The 21739-nt window shown below is 40.1% G+C and overlaps 1 protein-coding gene across 5 annotated transcripts; it reads right to left on the minus strand.

The window, feature by feature from the left end:
* Positions 1-1128: 1128 nt before the first annotated feature.
* Positions 1129-20248, minus strand: Tra2b (transformer 2 beta homolog). 5 transcript variants are annotated; one of them, XM_076548611.1, is made up of 10 exons: positions 19939-20248; positions 13421-13696; positions 9207-9340; positions 7582-7744; positions 5701-5889; positions 4710-4825; positions 3782-3865; positions 3117-3176; positions 2418-2491; positions 1129-2131 (listed from the first exon to the last, which is right to left on the minus strand). In XM_076548611.1, the coding sequence occupies exons 4-10, from the start codon at positions 7612-7614 to the stop codon at positions 2121-2123; spliced, it is 567 nt and encodes a 188-aa protein (XP_076404726.1). In that variant the 5' UTR covers positions 7615-7744; positions 9207-9340; positions 13421-13696; positions 19939-20248; the 3' UTR covers positions 1129-2120. The 5 variants fall into 5 exon arrangements, with proteins under 5 accessions (XP_076404726.1, XP_076404727.1, XP_076404728.1 ...); XM_076548612.1 differs by having other exon boundaries at positions 13299-13696; positions 19939-20129; XM_076548613.1 differs by lacking the exon at positions 19939-20248 and adding an exon at positions 17500-17569.
* Positions 20249-21739: the final 1491 nt, after the last annotated feature.

The raw sequence follows: 21739 nt of genomic DNA on the forward strand, positions 1-21739 counted from the left end.
CCACTCATTATCCTGTCTTTGTAGCTCAGAATCCACAGATTAAGACTGGGATCTAGAATCTGAATTTTAAATAGTACCAACACCTAATCTAAAATTGAATCCAATTTGTTAACGTTATACTTAAAAATAATCTGACTTCCACAATCATCTCTTCACAGGTGATGCTCCTGAGACTGCTTTGTTTAATAAAGTATTGTTTTTCCTTAATATGCAAGGACAGAAATATAGCAGAAATGAAAAGCTACCTCAAAAAATGGCCCAAATGGCAACTAGCTTTCAAAACATCAGCCCCAGTGTTTTTTCTGACACATTTACTACATGCCTGGCTCTCCAGAAAGATACTTCTGAAATATGGAAATCCCTTTTATCCCAACTATTTCTTACTCCCCACCCCCAAAACCCCTAAGTCTGGAAAACCCTTTGACCTCACTATTTCTAACCACCCCCCAAACCCTAGGGGCCCTCGTTAGTTCAATGAGACTTGCAGGGGGAACTTCCAAACATATTCCCACACAATGCTTCGTGTTCTTTTATGCAAGATTGCTTGCAGTAAGTGACAGCGCATTACCTGCACTACTATCCTAAACCAAAGCTTAGGGCTAAGACTGTAGCTCAGTGTTTGCCTAGCATGCTTGAAGCTCTAGGTTGAATCCACAGTAAAGGGGGTGAAGGGGAACTATAAGGCAGTAACCAAAAGGTCCTCACACAGGTTTGCATCTGGGCACTGTCGTGTTAGTATCTATTATCTAAGCCATACTCTGCCCAAGGATGCTACAATATGTATCACTTTATGAAAAACCTAGACATATGAAGTAACGGCCAAGGGCTAAAAAGCCCATAGGCTAGCACTACTTGTATGGCCTTAAACTAAAACAAATTGGTATTAAAATCATGCTTTGCAAACCACAGATATGTAGGAAGGCTAGTTATTTAATACAACCTCAGGCCCAAAGAGAATCTTCATTCCAATATCTACTTGAGCAATATATTTGAGAAATACATTTTTCCAAAACATCACACAGCATGTTATCTTGAAGCAAGAACAATATTGCACCAGGCACTAAATAAACCACAGGACTCTAATTACAATAACGTTAAAAGAAAGCCAACACTTCTTTGTAAACCAAGTTGCATTAGCAAGTTTTCTCTTTGCCTTTATTTAAACAGTTCTCAAAACATTTGAGTGAATTGGGCCTCCTTTGGTAAGCAAAGGACCTGAAAATAATATTTAAAAAATGAACAGGCAGTCTTCAGTTCATCCATGACACAGGTGTGGTGAACCCTTCTCTCGTTCCATACCTTGAAGCACCCAGTATTTTCATATAGTCTAAAAGCTAGAAGAACAAGAGTACATTTGTGGTGGAATGTATTGTCGTCACTTGTTGATAACTAGTTGAAATACCATGATCTCTCTGTAACAGCCTTAAGAAACAGCCTTTAAAGACATGTATCTGTAGCTCTATTCCCTGCTATCTATAGTACAGATTACATAAAGGCTGATGAATCCACATCAATGTAAGCATTAAGCATTTGCTGTATGGAAAGATTTATCTTCTAATACTAGCAGCACAGAGTTACAGCGTATTTAACACTTAGTTGCAAGTATATTGAATATGGCAAGTTTCATGGACTCCTGAAAGAAATTTGAGTATTTTTTATTTTAAAATATTTTACTGGTAACTTAAGAATGGTTCTGGTTAAGCATTGATATTTAGAAAGAAAAGTAAAAATCAAACTTGTTTATTGTTGCTTTTTGCCATTTGGTAGCATTTTACACACAGGCTTCGATCTTCAGAATACCCTGGATTCAGTAGAAAAACCTTTTAAATGAAGTTTTGTACAATAGAAACTTCTCAGCAGTCAAAATTTGGACTGTAAAAAAATACATGCAAAACATACTTTTCTGAAAACACTTAACTTTGAACAAAGCACCGAACTACACAAACGCAGAATGAAAACAGCATGTCAACTCCACCAAAAGTAGTCATCATAAAAGGTGTAAAAGTCACCTAACTTCACTAGGCACTGTTCACTTTTTAAACAGGAGACAATAGAAAATATTGTCCACAAACAATATCCCAGCTCTATGGCAGCTTTCAGAAACTCTTCAACTTCATGCTTTAATAGCGACCTGTAAAGAAACAAAACGTGTGTGCTTAGGATCAAACATTTTAAACTTGAAAGTCTCTCCCACCAGTAAGATTTTCACCGAAGCATTAATACTAATGTATACACACACATATATATAAAAGGATAAAGAAAATTCAATTTATTAAGATTTTATTTAAATCATCTAGATGTCACAGATTATACTGTGACCAATTAGGATAGAACCGCATAGACTTGCAAATTATTTGTAAAATTGTTATACTTAAGCAAATTATAAGAGATAAATAAAACTAATCAAGGTAACTTACGAGGTGAGTATGATCGCGATCTGGACCGAGATCTGTATCCTCCACGACTGTAGTAAGGAGAAGGTGACCGCCTTCTGTAAATAAATAAATACTGTCTATACCTACATCTAGATGATATTGTGCTAATAACAACATGAAGACAAACTTTTGCTGGTTCTCAAGCTAGAAGGTCCCAATAAACCTTTAAAGTGCAGTTTATTAGGTCCAAATACCAAATAAACATTAAAAGAATCTGCTCTATTTTATAAATTAAAGCAATTAATTTTTAAATTTCTACAAATCCTTTTACGTTGTCTATTGAGAACTACTTTCATGGCTAACAGTTAAGAGCATTTGCTACTCTTGCAGAGAACCTAGCACCCAAATGGTTGCTCAAAATGTGAGGCCAGTCATCTAGCCTCCAAGGATACAAAGCATGCATGTGGTAGACATAAAAGCAGGATAAACACACAAATAAATTAATCTTAAGAAAAAAAAAAAAATCAAGGCAGGCAGCATGGTGGGGCATGCCTTTAGTCCCAGCACGGGGGAGGTAAAGGCAGACAGATCTCTGAGTTTCGGGGCAACACAAAAACCCTGTCTCAAATCCAAACAAAACCCAATCTTCCTGGTGCCACTTAGAGAGCAGCTGCCTAGGTATCAGGCAAACACTTTGCAAGCATTCCACTATCACTCAGACTCGAAACCCTTTCTGCTCACCTGTAAATCTGATCCCTGTCTTGAGCAGCTCTCCATCCACCACCTCCTCCACCACCTCCTCTGTAAACAGAAAAGGAATACATTTTTAGTTACAACAATTGCTACAACCCAGTTTCATAGTTAACATGCTCAACAAGAGATCTTCCTGAAATGGCATAGCTGCTCTCAATAAAGACCTTTCAACTTCTCAGCCAAGCACTACTTAACACAGTAAGGCTTAAAAAGGGGAGAAAATGCCAATTTTGGTGAAATTCTGGATATCAACTATTAAAGGCTCACTTCCAGACAATGGTATAATAAACATTTACAAAAGACAAACACACATGGTCTATACTTAATTATACAAGTTTACACTAAAGGCTTAGAATTACTAGTTGGTGACTGCTGCCTCCATACTTTAACAATCTGAATTAGATACCCAAAACTCAAGTAAAAGCTAGAGAGGAATGCATGTATAAAAAACAACTTTCACTTTTGTATTAACACAAATTTAATGATGTTCTTCATTTATATTTTAGAATTTAGGAAGCATCCAACTACATACCAAATTATCTGTAAATCTTACATTTTGGTTTAAATCGCAGCTATTTCTTACTTTTTTAAAATTTAGGTTTTTTTTGTGCTGCTTTTTAAATTTAGTGTGAACAGGCTCCTGTACAACTCACCTGTATGATCTGCTGTAATAGTCCCGATCATCATAACCCCGATCATATCCTCTGTCATAATAATCTCGGCGGCGTGAGCTGCCACTGTGAATGACAACATATCTTTTAATACAGCAAATAATCTCCTTTAGTTTTTGGTCACAACTTTTGCTATTAAAAATTGATCCTGAAGCTGGGTGATGGTGGTTCACGCTTTTAATCCCAGCTCTTGGGTGGCAGAGGCAGGCAGATCTCTGTGAGTTCAAGGCCAGCCTGGACTACAGAGTGAGTTCCAGGAAAGGTACAAAGCTACACAGAGAAATCCTGTCTAAAAAACAAAAAAACAAACAAAAAGATCCTGATAGCAGAAGAGAACTCAAATCAACCAAATTCCTTGGACATGCTAAGACTAATCCATCTTTGGTTCTCCTGAATAAAAACTGCTACTATCCATATCTACTAGCAGACGTCTTTAAGTACATTAACTGAAGTTATTTCTACATAGCTCTTATCAATATTTTCCTTGTTTTCTTTTTCCTTGTTATTACACCGTATTATTTGAATGTGTATACCCATGTCTAATCTTTTGGTCTTAGGGGCACACACAAATCCAACTGACTTTCTATAAAACTGCTGGGCACAGTATCATACATCTTTAATTTAATCCCAGCACCAAGGTGGCTCAGCAGGTAATGCTGGTGCTTACAAGCCTGGCAACTGAGATACTCTCCAGACCCCATGTAAAAGTCTAAGAAAGGAATCGATGCCCCAAAGGCGTCCCCTGAACCTACATACATGTGAGCGTGCAAGTACATAGCATCTTAAGAATTTCTTCTAAAAAATGTCAACAAATTGGTGGGGAAAAGATGGACAGAGGAAGACACCCAACTTGTTATCTCTAGACCATTCAAGTACCCACCCACACTCACACAAATGTAGTCAAACTTACTAAGTAGGTCTCCCCATGTAAATTCCTGGTGTTGGGGTATGGGGCCTTTTTGTTATAGAGAAATCGACCCTAATTCGGCGTCCATCAAGCTCCATTCCATTGGCACGTTCTTTAGCCTTCAAAAGATTTTTTAAAAAAAGTTACATCCTGGACAATTGTCTCTAATTATCATCTAAAAGACTGAGGGGACTTTCCATCCAGTTTCCTAATGTTTATTTAAAGGTTGGCCAGAAAAAACAAAAACAAAAACAAACTACCTAAATGGGTTGTTCCCTCCTCTACAAGTTCACTTGCTAAAAGTAGTCACACACATATGAAAATAAAAAAAAATAGAAACACCACAGCAGCCTACATGGCCCACAAAATACTTCCTATACCTACCTACAAATTTAGGTGGACTCAGCTAATCCCTTGGTCTCTAACATCCTAAGTACTGGGATTGCACACACGTGCAGCACGCTAACATCTATGAAACCCAAATTTCAATGTCTATAAATTAGTACTTGCTGAACACAGCCCAAATGCTCTTTACCTATGGCTGTTTGGTGTAAGAATAAAAAAGCAAACTGTCACTGACATTCTATGACTCAAAGTGCCTGCTGTGGAAGCCAAACACTACTAAGAAGCTGCTTGGATCCCTAGTATTAGCCATATCCCCGATTTTTAAGACTAAAATGAGCATGAACTAAAGAGATAGCTTGGCAGTTCAGAACACTGGCTGCTTTTCAAGACCTGGATTAAATTCCCAACACCCACATTGGGACAGTCATCACTGTTTGCAGCTCAAGTTCCATGGGATCAGATGCCCTCTGCTGGCCTCCAGAGACACTGCAGACATAGTGTAAAGACATCCATGTAGGCAAAAGCACCCATATACATACAAATTTAAAATCTAGAACACAGGTACTTTTAGAAAATGCTTGGTTATATAAATCAGAACAGTTACCAGGGCTGGTGTTTTGAACTAAAGTACAAGTAAACATTAACTTACTTCCTTGGCATCATCTACATTTTCAAAATATACAAAGGCAAATCCTCTTGAACGTCTAGACTGTTGGTCATACACAATAGAGACATCAGCAATGGGGCCATATTTAGAGAACACTTCTCTTAGGTCTCTTTCCGTGGTGTACAAGCTCAATCCAAATACTCCAAGACAACAGTTGGGGTCAGGATTTGCCTAGAAAACAGAAGAAATCTTAAAACCTGACATTGATCTAAAGGGGGTTAAGTGGGCAAGGGAAGGATAGCTACTACACAAAATGATAAACTGTTAGACTAAGCACCGCTGTGCCAGAATGGCACAGCACAATGAGAGCTTGTCTCTAAAATGGAAAACAGCCAGGTGGTGGTACACACCTTTAACCCCAGCACTCGGGAGGTGAAGGCAGGCCAGCCTTGTCTATACAGAGAAACTCTGTCTCAAAAACCAAAACAAAACAACAAAAAAATACCCACCACCAAAACCAGAAAACAACCAAAAGACCCTTAATAAAGTGTACAGGGATAGATGGGAGTAAATAACTGAAAATAAGGGTATTATAGATTGATGGACCAGAAGGAATACAATTCTGTCTGTGTGTTCTGGAGAATCCAACCAATCTCAGATGGAAGACATGTCTTGGTGAGTACAGTAAGGGTGTCACACCTACATAGAACAGTTAAACCTCCTTCCTAAGTAGTGCTGCGTATGTAACAACTGCTTACAGCTCATTTTTATTTTGTTGAGTATTTTAAGTATTGTAAAATTTGATCTGCAAATTAAGCACATTAAGATTAAAAACAGTGGAGCTGGAGAGATGGCTTAGTATTAAGAGCATTGCCTGCTTGCTCTTCCAGAGGACCTGGGTTCAATTCCCAGCACCCACATGGCAGCTCACAACTGTCTATAACTTCTGTTCCAGGGGATTCAACACCCTGACACAGACATACACGCAGGCAAAACACCAATGTATAAAATACAAATAAATTACAAAAAAAGAGATTAAAAACAGTAATGTTGTTACTAATAGATGTGGGTAAGACTTCAAACTAAAGATGACGCAAACATTAAGCTTCATAAATTATTTGTGAGCTTTTTCATTAACCTTTTTTAATGTCTAGCAACTGAAATTAGACAAGTAGAACTATATCACATATTACGTGATCAGATGCTCATGTATGAAACCCAACAGAATGAGCAACAAATTACTTTAACAGCTATTATCAGTAAAATAAATTCCACAAATACATTACAGGCACTTCAGCCATCATGAACTTAAAAGGTTCCTGTAATTTTACATAGGAAAAAAGCCTTACTAGGTAGAGAAATTGCATCCTAGTATAAATACTTCCACTTCTGGAAGCAGAATGGGATTCCTATACACAGATGCCGAAAGTTTTAAATTGCTAAAATCCCACTGTCAAAATAAAGAGATCAAATAGTACAATGTGGGGTAATCCTTCTGTACACTGTGTGAACATGTCACTATGATTGGTTTAATAAACAAGCTGATTGGCCAATAGCTGAACAGGATCAAGTTAGGAGGCAAAGCCAAACTGAGAATGATGGGATGAGAGTCACCAGATGGAGAGCGAGATGGACACACACACAAAAAAAGGGGTAGAGGTAAACGCCAAGCCTCGGAGCACATAGATTAATAGGAATGGGTTAAGTTGTATGCTTGTTGGTAACAAGCCCTAGCTATTGGACGAGCATTTGTAATTAATATACCTACCTCTGAGTGATTATTTGAGAGCAGTTGTGAGATAGGAAAACTCCACCTACATCTTCAAGCTGAGAACACACCTCAGCGGTAGAATACTTACTTGCCTCATGTACATAATAACCTGGGTTCAGTCCATAGCACTTTAGAAAACTTTTTCATCTTACCCGGTTCCCAACATGACGCCTTCGAGTAGACATGGGAGAATGGCTGTGGCTGTGCCGTCTGCGATAATCTCGGCTGTAAGACCTGCTCCGGGATCGTCTATGGGAGCGGGATCGAGATCGTGACCTTGTATAATGCCTTCTAGAACTTCTTCTGGATCTGGACCTGCAAGACAGAAGTCTTGGTGTTATGACTAAATAACTGAAAAACAGATAGTGCTGTGAGTGTGTTGCTCAGACTGGTTGATAAAGTTGCATTGGTCTATGGCAGGGCAGGATTAAGGTTAGGCATCACATTCAAACTGAAGGGTGGGGGAAGGGGAAATGCCAACCCTTGTTCAAGGAGCAACATGTAATGGGACACAGGTAAAGGCATGGAACATGTGACTATACATAGATTAATAGTAATGGGTTGAGTTAAGTTATATGAACAAGCTTGCTAGCAAGAAGCCATGGGCAATACAGTTTGTGATTAATACTAAGCCTCTGTGTTTACTTGGGACCAACTGGCTGCAGGACGAGGGTGGGAGAGATTTTTCTTGACATTGGGGCCAGGCATGACCAGAGAAACAAACTTCCAGCTACAAGATAGCCTTTCAATTCTTTATTACTCCATTCTAGAGTTAAACTCAAACATGGGACATAGTCCTCGATAAACAAAATCGCAGCCAATTTAATCACTTTAATTTATTAAGCAACCAAAGTCAGAAAGAGCATGCTCCCTCTCACCATTTCTTCAAAATCAAAAGAAAAATTTAGAGCAGGGCTTGGTGGCGCATGCCTTTAATCCCAGCACTTGAGAGGCAGAGGCAGGCGGATCTCTGTGAGTTCGAGGCCAGCCTGGGCTACCAAGTGAGCTCCAGGAAAGGCGCAAAGCTACACAGAGAAACCCTGTCTCGAAAAAACCAAAATAAATAAATAAATTAAAAAACAAAACAAAAAAAAAACTAAATAAATGTATTTAAAATTCTTTTGAAAATTGGACCACAGAGTATACTTTCCTAGCCTGGTTTATGCACACCTTTACCTCTCACAATACTGCCCTTTTTTTAAAATTTCCTCTTATGCCTACTACTCATTTAGGCCAATTAACAAAAACCACCACAACCACTACAAACAAAATTATAAAATTCAGGCAGTGGTGGCACACGCCTTCAATCCCATCACCTTGGGAGGCAGAGGCAGGTGGATCTTGAGTTTAAGGCCAGCCTCAACTCAACCAGGGCTACACAGAGAAACCCTGTCAAGGGAAGGAAGGGAAGCTTTGGGGCTGGTTGAATTTCCAGTACCCACACAACAGGTCTTAACTGTCTGTAACTCCAAGATCTGACACCCTAACACATACACGCAGAATAAAAATAAATCAATGACATTAACTCATGGCTTTTGAGTAGAGTAAAATGTATAAAGCGGTCACCTAAAGCAGAATACATCAAGAGAGGAAGTGCTGGTGCGATGAGTGGCAAGTTCAAAAGGTAAGTATAATCTGCTCAAGTCAGCAAAAATGGGAAGATCTGAACCCCGATCCCAGAAGCCCAGGCTGTTTCAGTCTTCTGGCTCCCATCTCTAATACCAACATTAAATAGACTTTTACCTTCTTTAGCTTAACAAACCACACCACTTCTTACCTGGATTCAGATCTGGACCTTGACTTTGATCTAGAACGCCTTGAATCTTCCTTGGAGCGAGATCTTGCAGGGGTATGCCGTGCAGATTTCCCCGATCCATGAGCACTTCCACTTCTGGAAGCAGAACGGGATTCCTACACGCAGATGTCAAAAGTTTAATTTGCATACTCTTGGGAAACTTTAAAAACAAATAAGCTTCTGTGAGATAAATGGCCAAGGAGAGCAATCCTCTTCCAAAGATAAGAAAACATGTGAGGGCAGGAATTGAGTATACCTGGTATAATAGTTTCATTGCTTCAACTGACATCAATCAATTAATTCTTCCACCTTTCTGCAGCAGGGATAAGAATTATCTAATTCTACTCCCTTAAAAGGTGTCAAAGTCAAATTATTAAAGAACTATCTAAGGACTATATTTGGGGACTGTTACTACATAGACCTATAAAGAACTTTCCTTAACTATGAAGCCTAGTCTATATTCCAGTCAAGCTACAATCAAAAACAAAACCCCACAAAATTATAAAACTTCAAGTTATGGTTGAATGCGGGGCAAAAGCAGTAAGGACAATCATGTGTTTCAAGCTCTGAAGGTAGAACTCTAGCTGAATGCCAAGACTAGCTGATGAACATGAAATATGATTAAGCTCTTATTTTCAATGTATGTCAGGACCTCTTACAAACTCAAGAGCAAACAAAAGGAGCTAAGAACAGAGCAAGGCTGCGAACTGTTTCCAGAGTAGAGAAGGTGCCAAAGATCCACAACTTTCTTGGCTAAACTGAGAAGAATCAAGGCAAAATAAACAGGAGACTGAGAAAAAGCAGAAATAATATGTAAAGGGCACATTAAAACAGGATAAAATGAGGAGCTCATCATCTAGAGGCCCAGGAAGAAAATTCCATAGATGTCTAAGCAAATACCATGTACTCAGTTTTCCTAATCAAAACTCCAACTAATGGCCAGTTAACTGAAAAACAAGATCTCCAAAATAAATAAAATAAAAAGGCAAGGAAATGGCTAAACAGAATAATCACTTCATAATGTCAATCCATAGAAAAGACACATAACATGCAACAGAATTGCAGAAAAACTCTGCAAGGGCATGCAAAAAAATTAAATGGGAAGGGACAGTGTTCACTCCCCAGTCAGACAACTAAGCTTTCCCTACACAAAACCGACGGCAAATTGACAAAGGCAGAGTCTAATCAATTGTTCTACTTAAGATACAGCAACAACCAGGAAAAGAGAAGGAAAATTAAAATGAACAGCATGAATCTACACAGTCACTTCCAAATATTTTAGAATCCCGACTACCATTTACATATGGAAGACAATTTAGAGCATTCCTCCTCAATGCTCAGGACACAAAAATATGCATTTTATATACAACACAAAGGGAGGAAAACAGACAACTGGAAGAATATTTCCAGGCCCCAAATAATCTAGAAAATACTTCAGTGACACACTATAAAACATGGAGTGATGTAGCATGTGACAGATAACCTTACCTCTCTATCAGACCTTCTTCATCCCCCAAAGAAAAATTGACTATAGATTAAACTAAGCCGTATGGTAACAGCTGCCTTTAATACCAAGATGTAGTTTAAGATTCACTGCTTGTGGTAGGGAGGAAGACTACCCCAATCAACCAGCCATTGGATTTCTGTATCTAATGTTCAAGCAAAATGTTCAGCAAGGCCATTTACCTCACTTTCCTCTTGGTCAAAACAAAAACAAAAAACCTTACTGAAAGTATAGCTTTTTGTCATCTTTATTACAGAGAAAAGCTCATCTACAAGAGAAAAACAGACATAAGGAACTAGAAAGTTAAAATACATTTATTACAATTCTGTAAGAGCACTTCACAGAACAATTAGAAACCTTAAAGATGTAGAAAATAAAAATTCCTGGGGGCTGGAGAGATGAGAGCATTGGCAGCTCTTCCAGAGGCCCTGAGTTCAATTCCCACAACCACATGGTAGCTCACAGCCATCTTATATATATTAGAATCTGATGCCCTCTTCTGGCATGCAGGTATACATGCAGATAGAGCATGATATACAGAAAATAAATCTAAAAAACAAACAAAAAAAAATCCGGAAATTCCCCTTTCAGACTGTTGTTTCATTTTAACCAAAGTTTTATTCTAAACTGGGATGCTTCCGTTGTCTTTGTAAGAATAATAGAATTTCAAGAATGGGAAATTAGCAGAGTAAGGTTTCTTCTTTAAAGTGTAGTAGTCTAAGGTGTCCAAACAGATGGTTTATAAAGTTCTCAAAACAACTCAGCCTCCAAATCGAATAGGCCATGTCCTACACGTACTTTTTGAGCAACAATTTCTTAGATCAGAAATTAGTGAAAACATCAGAACAAGATTCCTTTGTCTTATACTGCCACTTCATTGGGCTAGCAGGAAAAAAAAATCCACAACAAAACGACCTTAAACTTGTCAGCTAATCCTTTATTAGTTAAATCTTTCCAGTTATGGTGACCACCCCTAATTGGTGAGAATATAAAGGATTTTGTGTTAAGACATGAGACTCAGTAATTAACAAAATACAAAACTCTACACTTAAACCTTAATGCATAAACAACTCTATAAAACCAGTCAGAAAAGTCCTTTACAAACAATTCTTCAAATTCAACTTTTGAGTGACAAGGCAATATAAAAAGAACTCTGCAAAAATAACTACACTGTAGACAGCCAATGCCTAAAGCATAAACAATGCCAGAAATTCCCCCTCAAAAAACATTCTCAAATCTTAGTCATTTTAACTAATGCACAACCTAAGGAACAGGTCAAGTTCAAAAACAAAATCTCAAGTATTCTGTAGCTCCTACATTGAGAGCAGCATCTTAGAAGTACTAAATCTCTCCTTACAGTAGATAATACACAGCCCTAAACAGCGTTTTGTTTGTTAGGCACCCTAATCCTAAAAAGCACAAATACACGTAATGTTAGTTAAGCCTCACAAACTCAAAGCCAGAAGTTAGATCTTTCTGTGATTCTTTATCAAAATTCAAATCCCTTTTTTAAGTTTGAGTCAACACAAAATTAACATTACTCTTGATTATTATCTGACAATTAGTGTTAAAGCAACAAATTGTCTTCTATAAGCAGTAACTGTATTCTCCTAGTAAGATACAGAAATAATGTAAGCAGCACTGACAACAGGCTAAAGTGCCCCCAACAAACATGCACCTTTCCAGAAAGGTCAGTGAAGTCATTTTCTCCAATAGCTCTAAAGACAACCCTAAGAAAAAAATTCAAAGTTGCCATCATTTAAGGAAGATGATAACCTTTAATAGTTTGCATGGAGAAGGCAACTATTGGTTATTTGCTACTGATTATGTGTACTTGTTATTAACATGCTAATCATCTAACACATTAGTCAAAACACAGAAAGGAATTTTGAGTTGACTTTTTTCAGATGGGGCAGCACACTAGAAGAAAACCATGTTTTAGATCATTAAGGATAGACAGGAGAAAAAAGCAACAAAATACCAGCTACTACTGCACTCTGAATTAGCTATCATTTACACTTGCATGACTCATCTCTTTTAAGGGATGCTACTATACTTAAGCAATACCCCTAACGATTCAGTTGGAACAGGCATGCAACAGAATATAAAGAATCATCCTTATTTGGGACATGTAAATCTCAACATTAGGACTTATGTGGTTGTAGCTTTCCACTTATAATGTGGAAACCTAATGCTTTCATTACAATAAAACAATGTTAGATGCTTTGCTTGGATTTTGGGGGTTTAATCCCATTATCAACCCAGTGACCGTCTGGAAATTTTCCAGTAGAAAATATTCTACTATACACTGTTCAGTATCAAAGCAGAAAATATCATTGCGTTTTGAGAGTCCAAAGGGTGTTTTAAAGTAACAGACCACCAGTTCCAACTCACTTACTCATGCCCCAGAACCAGCAGAGTATAATAGATGAAAAGCCTAAGGGAAATGGGAGGCCAACTAGTATTACCCAGTGGATTAGCACAGTGCTGCCTGCTATTTGACTACCAAGTTATTTTTAAAGAATTGCATTTCCATCATTTGACTAAGCAGTTAAAATTAGAATTATTACCTAATTTAAACGATTCCCTTGGAAGTCACTTCTTTACCCTGTATATATTTTCTTCTATTAAACAAATAATGCATGCATGTTTAGCAAAATATACAGGGACACATAAACAGACTAGTAATTACTTAGCGTAGTGCTTTCTGATTCCAGATTACTTCTTATCTTAACTTCATTTTTATTTCTTTTCTTCATTCTTCCGTTTCAAATTCTGACTTCTTTCATCTTCCCCACTTCACACAAATTGCTCAATATTCTACAAGTGGGACTTCTGGTCTGATAAATAGCATGCATTCTTTCTTTTATTTTTTCAAATTTCAGCTTCACTTATTCCTGAGCTTCAAATACTCATTTATAAAACTTGTCAAATGACGACTTCCGCATTTTCCTTCTTCAACATTAACCTTAATAGAAAAAGAACAGGATGAAGAATATTTTAAAACTCCAGGATAAAATCCAGTGCCAAAACTGAAACTAGAAAAAAAATCCCTTTTGTAGTTTTGGATTAAAAAATACTAGAATATGCAGCTCAAAAAACTGAAACTACATAGTCTCCTGATGGTATATGGTAATCATCTGTCTATTCCAAATAAATTTATCATGCTTAACGTGAATGTGAAGTGCGCCACTGAACATTTACTGTTCATTTAACATTTTTACAAATTGTAATCACATTTCACACTTAGAAAATGCTAAGTGTCAAAAGCACATCTCTAGTCAAAAAGTGACACATTTCAATATAAAAGTGCAAGAAAAGCATGGACAACTCATATGACAAAGGCTGGGGTTGAAGGTTTACAGTAGTGACTTGTCTAGTTAAGATAAGGAAATGTATAATTCCACATTACTGTGTATTTAGAAGAGCACTGTTAGACAATGTCAGCAAACCTGACAATTTGGATCTGTCCAACCCACCCTTGGGAACTCTGCATTAGTGAAATTAGTTTAATTAAATTTAGAACTGAAGCCTGATACTAAATAAAATTAACTACTACATGCCAACAGCTACAAAGAAAAGCAGAGCAAACTTGATTCCAACAGTGGTTATGTCCAAAGAATTCTGTTGTAAAGTTTCCCCCTCTATTAGCAAAACATTAGTCTTCTGGATGTCCAAAGGAGAGCTCCTACTTGAAAGGTGGCAAATTATGAGAAAATAAGTTAACCTCCTCAAATTATTAAAAAGGCCCACTTTAGCAGATTAGTTAAGTTTAATACTAACACTAGAACACTGTTGGAACACTAAGCAAAATACTGTCCATGTAAAACAATCTAGTTTTCCTTGTTACCCTGCTAAGTATTTCTGCATGCTCTTTTACTGTCTATATTTCCTCTTACATTTTCTTCTGGTTTTAAAGGGGGAAAAAAATTTCCTTAAAAAGAAAAAGGTAAGTCTTTATACTATTGTTGGCATAGGCAACCATGGCTACAGTAGTATCTTTTCCAAGGAAAAGCATGATTTCCAGCCTAATTTTATAGTCAATTATTATTTGTTTAATCTAGAAACATTTTAATGGCTATTTAAGGGAGTCATAATAACTGGTTTTCTGGTACTATCCATCACTAAAATGTAATGGGAAATGTTTACTGGCAGCACGAATGTAATCATGGAATCAGAATGCCCAAGCAGGTTTCCTTAGTGCCTGGCCTCCCTAAAGGTTCTTTATGTACAGATACAGGGCTTAGATTCAGAAGACAATAAAGCTCTAGGTACCATGACTTTTCATCAATGAGGCCACTTTAGTATCACTTCATTCATTACCACTTTCTAATCTTTCTCCTATATACTGAGAACAAAACCATTGCTAGACATATTTGTATTAACTCAGCTACTTCATAAAAAAGGATCCTACTTAGAAAAAACACATTACTGAGGGAGCAGTTTTAATAACTGGAAATGAGATGAGCAAAGAAAAACTACACCTTGCTACAGAAAGAAAAGGTCAACACTAAAATGGATAAAGGGCTTTTTTTGGAGGCAGAGTCTCATGTAGCCCAGAATGGCCTCAAAGTCACTATATAGTCAAATGACCTGATCTTCCTGCCGCCACCTCCCAAATGATGAGATTACAGGAATATGTCCTCTTTTTCCTGAAACTATCAGAAGTGTGGAGGAGGAAAATCCTCAAATGCTTAAGAAATTTCTTAAGGGGAAAAACCAAAAAAGCAAAACACACCTGGGCATACCTGTATCAGCTGTAAATTCTATGCTTTTTATAAACTCACAAAAATACCAAACCCTTAGTTTCTTTTGATAACAATACTCTCCATCAAAATCACATGAATTCATTTTTGTTTGAAAGTTCTTATCTAAGCACAAAAATTTTAATGTAGAAGAGGGCCCTATCCAAACATGAAAATCTATGCCAATAAATAACCTGAAAGTAGCCTCCAAAACCCAATTCAAAACAATAATTTGAGAATTTGCTAGTCAATTTTGACCTGAAACTAAAGTACCGCTAAATGATGGCAACGTCTAACTAACTATAATGGCCCACATCCTACAATAGCAACCTGTGTAAAAGCACTAGTTCCTAAAATAATCACCATACCTTATTAGAAAACAATAGCTATGTATAAGTACTAATCAACAAAACAATGCTGGACACATACACTATAGCTCTAATAATTGGCTTGGCCAAATTATGAATCAAATTTGAAAGCATTCATGTTTATCATTTAGGTTTGGGGTTTTACTGAAGAGAAAAGGAAAAAGACTATATATACAAACAAGACAAATACCATTAACACTTCTCTCAGCATCTGAACACCCCCCCCTTCAAGCTTTCAACAAAACCAGTAGTACTTACCTTGTAAAACCATTTGTAACTTCACCTTAAAGTACTACTTTCTATTTTGACAATATCCACAATATTAATAAGCATTCTTATTTAAGCCAAAGAAAATGATTCAACAGTTTCAAGAGACTTATACCTAACCTGTGTAGTCAGTGATGAAAAAACTAGGCAATTTTCTTAAACTTGGCATTAATTCAACCCTTTGTTAATAAAAATTATGTGAGGACCACAAGTACTTTAGAAATAGAAATTTTGGTTTTAAAAACCAGAATTTAGACTCAGGGGATAAACACAAGGAATATACAAAGACATCATAGAATTGCTTAAGCAGAAGAGAAAAACTGCAGAATCTGAAAGGCAATTTGATAGGGTAGTATCCAGAACCTACCCCTTACTTTTATATTCCAAACACACTACACTTCTAAGAAATATCTACCAGAGTATTTAATAACTCCAAGCTACTCTTTAACCTCTAGCTACTGTGGTAATAAAATAGACTAACAAAAACTAACATTTTCTGGCTTGTCTCACAGGCATACTCTCAAAGAGGTTAGAATTTTAAGCTAAGTAGAAGATCAAAATGTGTAAGTCTCACAACCTAAACTAGAACCATTATTGGGGCCTTAAATATTAACCCCATTACTACCTCACATCTCTAAAGAGTGGCTGTTTTTCCTTCAAAGAAAAGGTTCTTTTACAAAATGAGTAATTTGTAACTGGAAGAAACAAAATTTTAATCAAACCAACTTTAAAATGGGGGTGGGGGAACTGAATTAAAAAAACAAACCCCACAAATCCTACAGATAACAAAGGGATGAGGAACACACACTGCAAAAGAGCTAACTAAATGCTAACATCCATCCAATGTGTGACCAAACTAAGCAAAATTTATTTCACACACCCAAATGTAGTCTGCTTAGGAAAGAAACAACTTTGGAAGCCTAACACTGACTGAGATTCCAGGTAGCTTAGCAGATTTATACTATGTACATTAACCACAACAGTTTATGTGCCTAAGGGCCTAGAAGTCAATGAAACTCATCATTTTCAGGTTTCCAGAGATGGTTGGTTATACCAGGCATATCCAAGACTATTTACCTTGAACATCATTTTTCACACTTGTAAAAGGGAAAGTGAACCAATCAGATTGGCCATGCTACTTTGCAGTAATGTCTGTGATCAAAAATGCAGGGGACTTTAGCTACCTTGTGTTATGTTTGTGTGTGAGCCTTACAGGACAGGCAAGCATTCTCTCACCAAATTATACAACCAGTCCTTAACTTATCCCTTATTCCTTTGGGGGAAAATGTTTAGTCTTGCTAAGTAATTGGCCAGGATTATCCTGAACTCTGGATCCCCTATCCAGGACAAGTAGCAGTATTTACAAACCTGTAACATTCTGCCCTGCTTACCTTGCAGTATTTTTAAACTTGTCTGTGAACTTTTTTTTGGCAAGCCTTCTTGAGGAGTATTTTAAGTGTTTCAAGCTTTTCAATTATTCCAACATTCCAATGGGAAAACAAAAAGCAACCAAGCAAAATGTGTTAAGTATAGGGCTGGAGAATTGGCTCAGCAGTTAAGAGCATCTACTGCTTTTTAGGAGAACCAAAGTTCCCCTTCCCAGCACCCAAATCTGATGGCTCACAATCCCTTTTAGGTGTCTGTGGAACTGGTACACGTGGGCCACACAAACTCGGGATTGTACACATTCAAAAAAAAATTTTTTTGAGGTGTTACACAGCTTCCAAGTTTAGAAACAGATCAGAAAGTCAATCTTTATTTAATACCTTTCCCTCCAATTAAATAATAAGGACTGCCGGGGTGTGGCTGGTTCACACCTTAAACCCCAGCACTAGGGTTATAGGGAGGCAGAAGCAGGCAGATGCCTGAGGTCAAGACCAGACTGGCCTCTATAGCAAGTTCCAGGACAGCCAGGGGCATAGTATGACCATACCTCAAATAAATGATCAAGAGCACCAGACAGTCCATCTTGCTAGCAGAAATAGTAATAACACTCCCAATTAACAGGGGTAACAATTTCCCAGTTCTTTCAAAATGGTACCACATTCAATTACTTTCTTCCTGGAGTAATGGATACTAAATCTAATACTTTGAAAATTTTTCCATGGGCATGATAATACCTACCTATTTAACCCCCAAACAACAAAAACTATTTGCTTTTAATTCTAAACAGAGTAATTTCAACATTACATGCAACTTCGGGAGGCAGGAACTCAAAGGTATGTGTGGGCTACTGAGGAAGTTCGAAAGAATTTAAAACAAAACAGATTTAAAAATCAAAGCAAAATCCCACCACACTCCCACACCCCGCCCTTGTTTCTTTCCTTAAGAAAGCCTTAAAATGGCAAGGCAATCACTCACTGGTGACATTGGACTTAAAATGACCTTGGGATAAGAGACTCATCTTGATATATAAAGGTCTGGTCTGTTCAAACTATTCTGATTTGGTTGAGTTCACCATGAAGAGTTCCCACAATACTCTCTACCAAACTGTCCAAGACCTAAAGTTTACTAACATACTTATTTGACTAAGTAAACTATGTGCTAACAATTCCTGTAAACTTTTTTGAGGGGGAAAAAAATTCAAGTCTTGAGGCATAAAATAATTGTTCATATGGTGCTTGTAAGCAATTTTCAAACTGCAATTACTCGCTCACTAAGCCATGTACTTGCATGTATCTTCCTGGGATAGCTTTTTATTGTTTGATTGATTGATTTTTCGAGACAGGGTTTCTCTGTGTAGCTCTGCGCCTTTCCTGGAACTCACTTGGTAGCCCAGGCTGGCCTCGAACTCCCAGAGATCCGCCTGGCGGGGATTAAAGGCGTGTGCCACCCCCGCCCGGCAGCTTTTTAATCTAATACTCTACTGCTACGCTACGTGCGCTTTGTTGAAGCTTGGGGACTGGGTCTAATCCACAGGCCCGTTAGAGACCATCTAATCAACCTCTACCGAATTTTCACCCCCTGGAGGTGGAAAGCATAAAAAAAAATAAACCACGTGATTCCCAGAGCTAACAGCGCCATGAACTGTCGCCACGCATCACCCCTTCACCATTCCCCGGGGTGGGGTGGGGTGGGGGGAAAAAAACCCTAATGACCTTGCGTACCGTCCCCGTTAAGGTCCCAACAATGGGGGGGAAAGAGGCTCCGGCACAACAAAGCCCGCGCGGGCCCCCGAGCCCCCCTCCGCCGCGCCAGTGCGCAGAGCGAGCCGCCCCTTCCCAGGCCCCGAGAAGGCTCTCCGACTCCGCCAACCCCGCCACCACCAGCCCGACGCCCGGGCCCACGTGGCTGGCTGCTGCGGGCTGCTTCTCGGCTTCACCCGGCGGCCCCGGGGCGAGCCGGCCAGGGCCGGGCAACCGGGCAGGGCCGGGCGGCCGGGGACCCGCGGCGGCTCCGCCATTTTGTGCCTCTGGCGGCGCGCCCGGCCCGCGAGCCCAAGATGGCTGCGGCGCGGCTCGGCAGGGAGAGCAACGGCGAACTGAGACGCCGTCCCCATCCCCCAACGCCGGGGGGACGCCGCGGCCATGTTTAATCCCTCGCCTTCCTTCCCCCTTCCCCTCCCCCCACCCCGCAACCTCGTAACGGAAAAAAGAAAAAAGAAAAAAAAAGAGGCCGCCGCGGGGACCGGGCACCACACGGCCCGCTGCCGGCCTCCCGCGCGACTCGGGGCGTCCGCCCTCCGGCGCCCTCTCGGCGTCAGACTCCCCCCCGATGCCCGGCCGAGGGGGGGAACCACGAAAGGCCTGGAGGGGATGGGGATAGAGAAGCAAGGTGGGACCGCGGCGGCGGCCGCCCGTGCACCCCCACCGCCCCGCGCGCGCGCTTACCCGTTCGCCGTAGTTCTGCTCGCCGCTGTCGCTCATGGCTCCGGATGGCTGTCCCCGCTCCTGGCCCGGACGGAAGCTGTCAAGCTCCTGCCTTCTCAGCAGAGGCCCCGCCGCAGCCTCTCGCGACGACGCACTTTGGGAGGGTGACCCAGGACCCGACGCGCTGCGCACCTCCTCCGCCCCGGTCTAACGCCAGCGGACGTGACGCAGCGCTCTTTAAGCCGGCCCCGCCCACGCCCCCGAAGGCGCGCTTTCCCGGCCCCGCCCACTCGCCGGGCCTTTTTCCCAGGGCTTCCTCCCGCCCAGGCGCGGGCCCTGGCCGGAGGTGACGTCAGCGCCCCGCCTCGCTCGCTCGCTCGCTCGCTCGCACTGGCCCCGCCCCTCCGGGCCGGGACGCGGCGTGGCGGGAAAGTCAGTGCCAGCCCCCTTGGGCGTCTGCCGTGGTCTCCCCGAGACTCCTTGATGTCGCCAGCCGTGCCGCGGTGGTGTCTGGAACCTCCCCGGGAACCGTCCTGGGTGGGAGGAGAGAGGAGATGGCCCCGCTTTCCTCCGTCCTTGATGCCTTTGTTCTGCCTGTCTGGTTCCCTTTTGTTCTTTTTCTTGATCCAGGAGAGAACACAGACGCGCAGTGGGTTCTTGAACCTCTCATTTATTTAGACTTAATTCCAGATCTTTCCTTCCTAAATAAAACCTTAATTTAAAAATGTTTTCCGGACCAGGCGGCGGTGGTGGCGCACGCCTTTAATCCCAGCACTGGGAAGGCAGAGGCAGATGGGGATCCCTGTGAGTTCGAGGCCAGCCTGGTCTGCAGAGTTCCAGAACAGCGAAGGCTATACAGAGAAATCCTGTCTCTGGAGGGGAAAAAAAAAAAAAAAAGACCAGAAAAACTGAAGTTTGAGACAGTCTCATTCTACTGCCTGGGCTGACCTTGAACTCACCATGTAGCCTAGACCAGTGTTTGGACTAGATTAATCCTGGTGTGTCAGCCTCCCAGATAAATCCTGGGATTACAGTTGCGAGCCAGCTGTCCTGACTTTGATCTATAGTTTCTATACCTCACTTCCTTTTGATTACTTGATATGAAGTAGAGAGAATTAAAAATTCAAAGAGTCGGGCATTGTGGCAGGTGAGTGATTCTAGCATTTAGGCTGAGGAAGGAGACCTTGAGTTTTAGGTTCATCTCCATAGGGGTTTCAAGGTAAACCTGGATTGTATAATAAGACATTGTTCCAAAAATAAAACAAACAAAAACTTAAATAGGAATCTAGCTGGGCTTAGCAGCACAGCCTTTAATCTCAGAACTTGGGCGGTAGAGGCAGGAGGATCTCTGAGTTCTAGGCTAGCCAAGGCTACATAGTGAAACATTGTTTAAAGGGAAAAAAATGGAGAAGTGGGAAGCCAGGCAGGCTGACACACACTTGTAATCCTTGTAATGCCAGCACTTGAGAGTTGACGCCAAAGACAGCTAGCAGTTTAAGGCCAATCTGGGCTACATGAGATTCTCCCTTCAAAAAAAAATAAAACAAGCAAACCAAAAAGGCCGTAGTGTTGGATTTCTTTGGAAGAAGCCACCTGCCTTCTGCCCTCTAAGGATGCCCTCAAAGGACACAGATGTTTCTCTGACTAAAGCCATGATAAATGAGTTCTTGAGATGAGTATGTTGGACCCCAATATTTAGGGTCTCAAGTGGGCACCTCAAGAACCCAGACTCCAGTTCAGTTGATGCAATAGCAAGAGGTTTTTATTTAAGCTTCTATATAGAAGGGCAAACCCTGCTCCTAAGAGCAAGAACCGCATCTTA

The sequence above is a fragment of the Peromyscus maniculatus genome, chromosome 12 (assembly GCF_049852395.1).
Source record: "Peromyscus maniculatus bairdii isolate BWxNUB_F1_BW_parent chromosome 12, HU_Pman_BW_mat_3.1, whole genome shotgun sequence".
NCBI classification, from domain to species: Eukaryota; Metazoa; Chordata; class Mammalia; order Rodentia; family Cricetidae; genus Peromyscus; species Peromyscus maniculatus.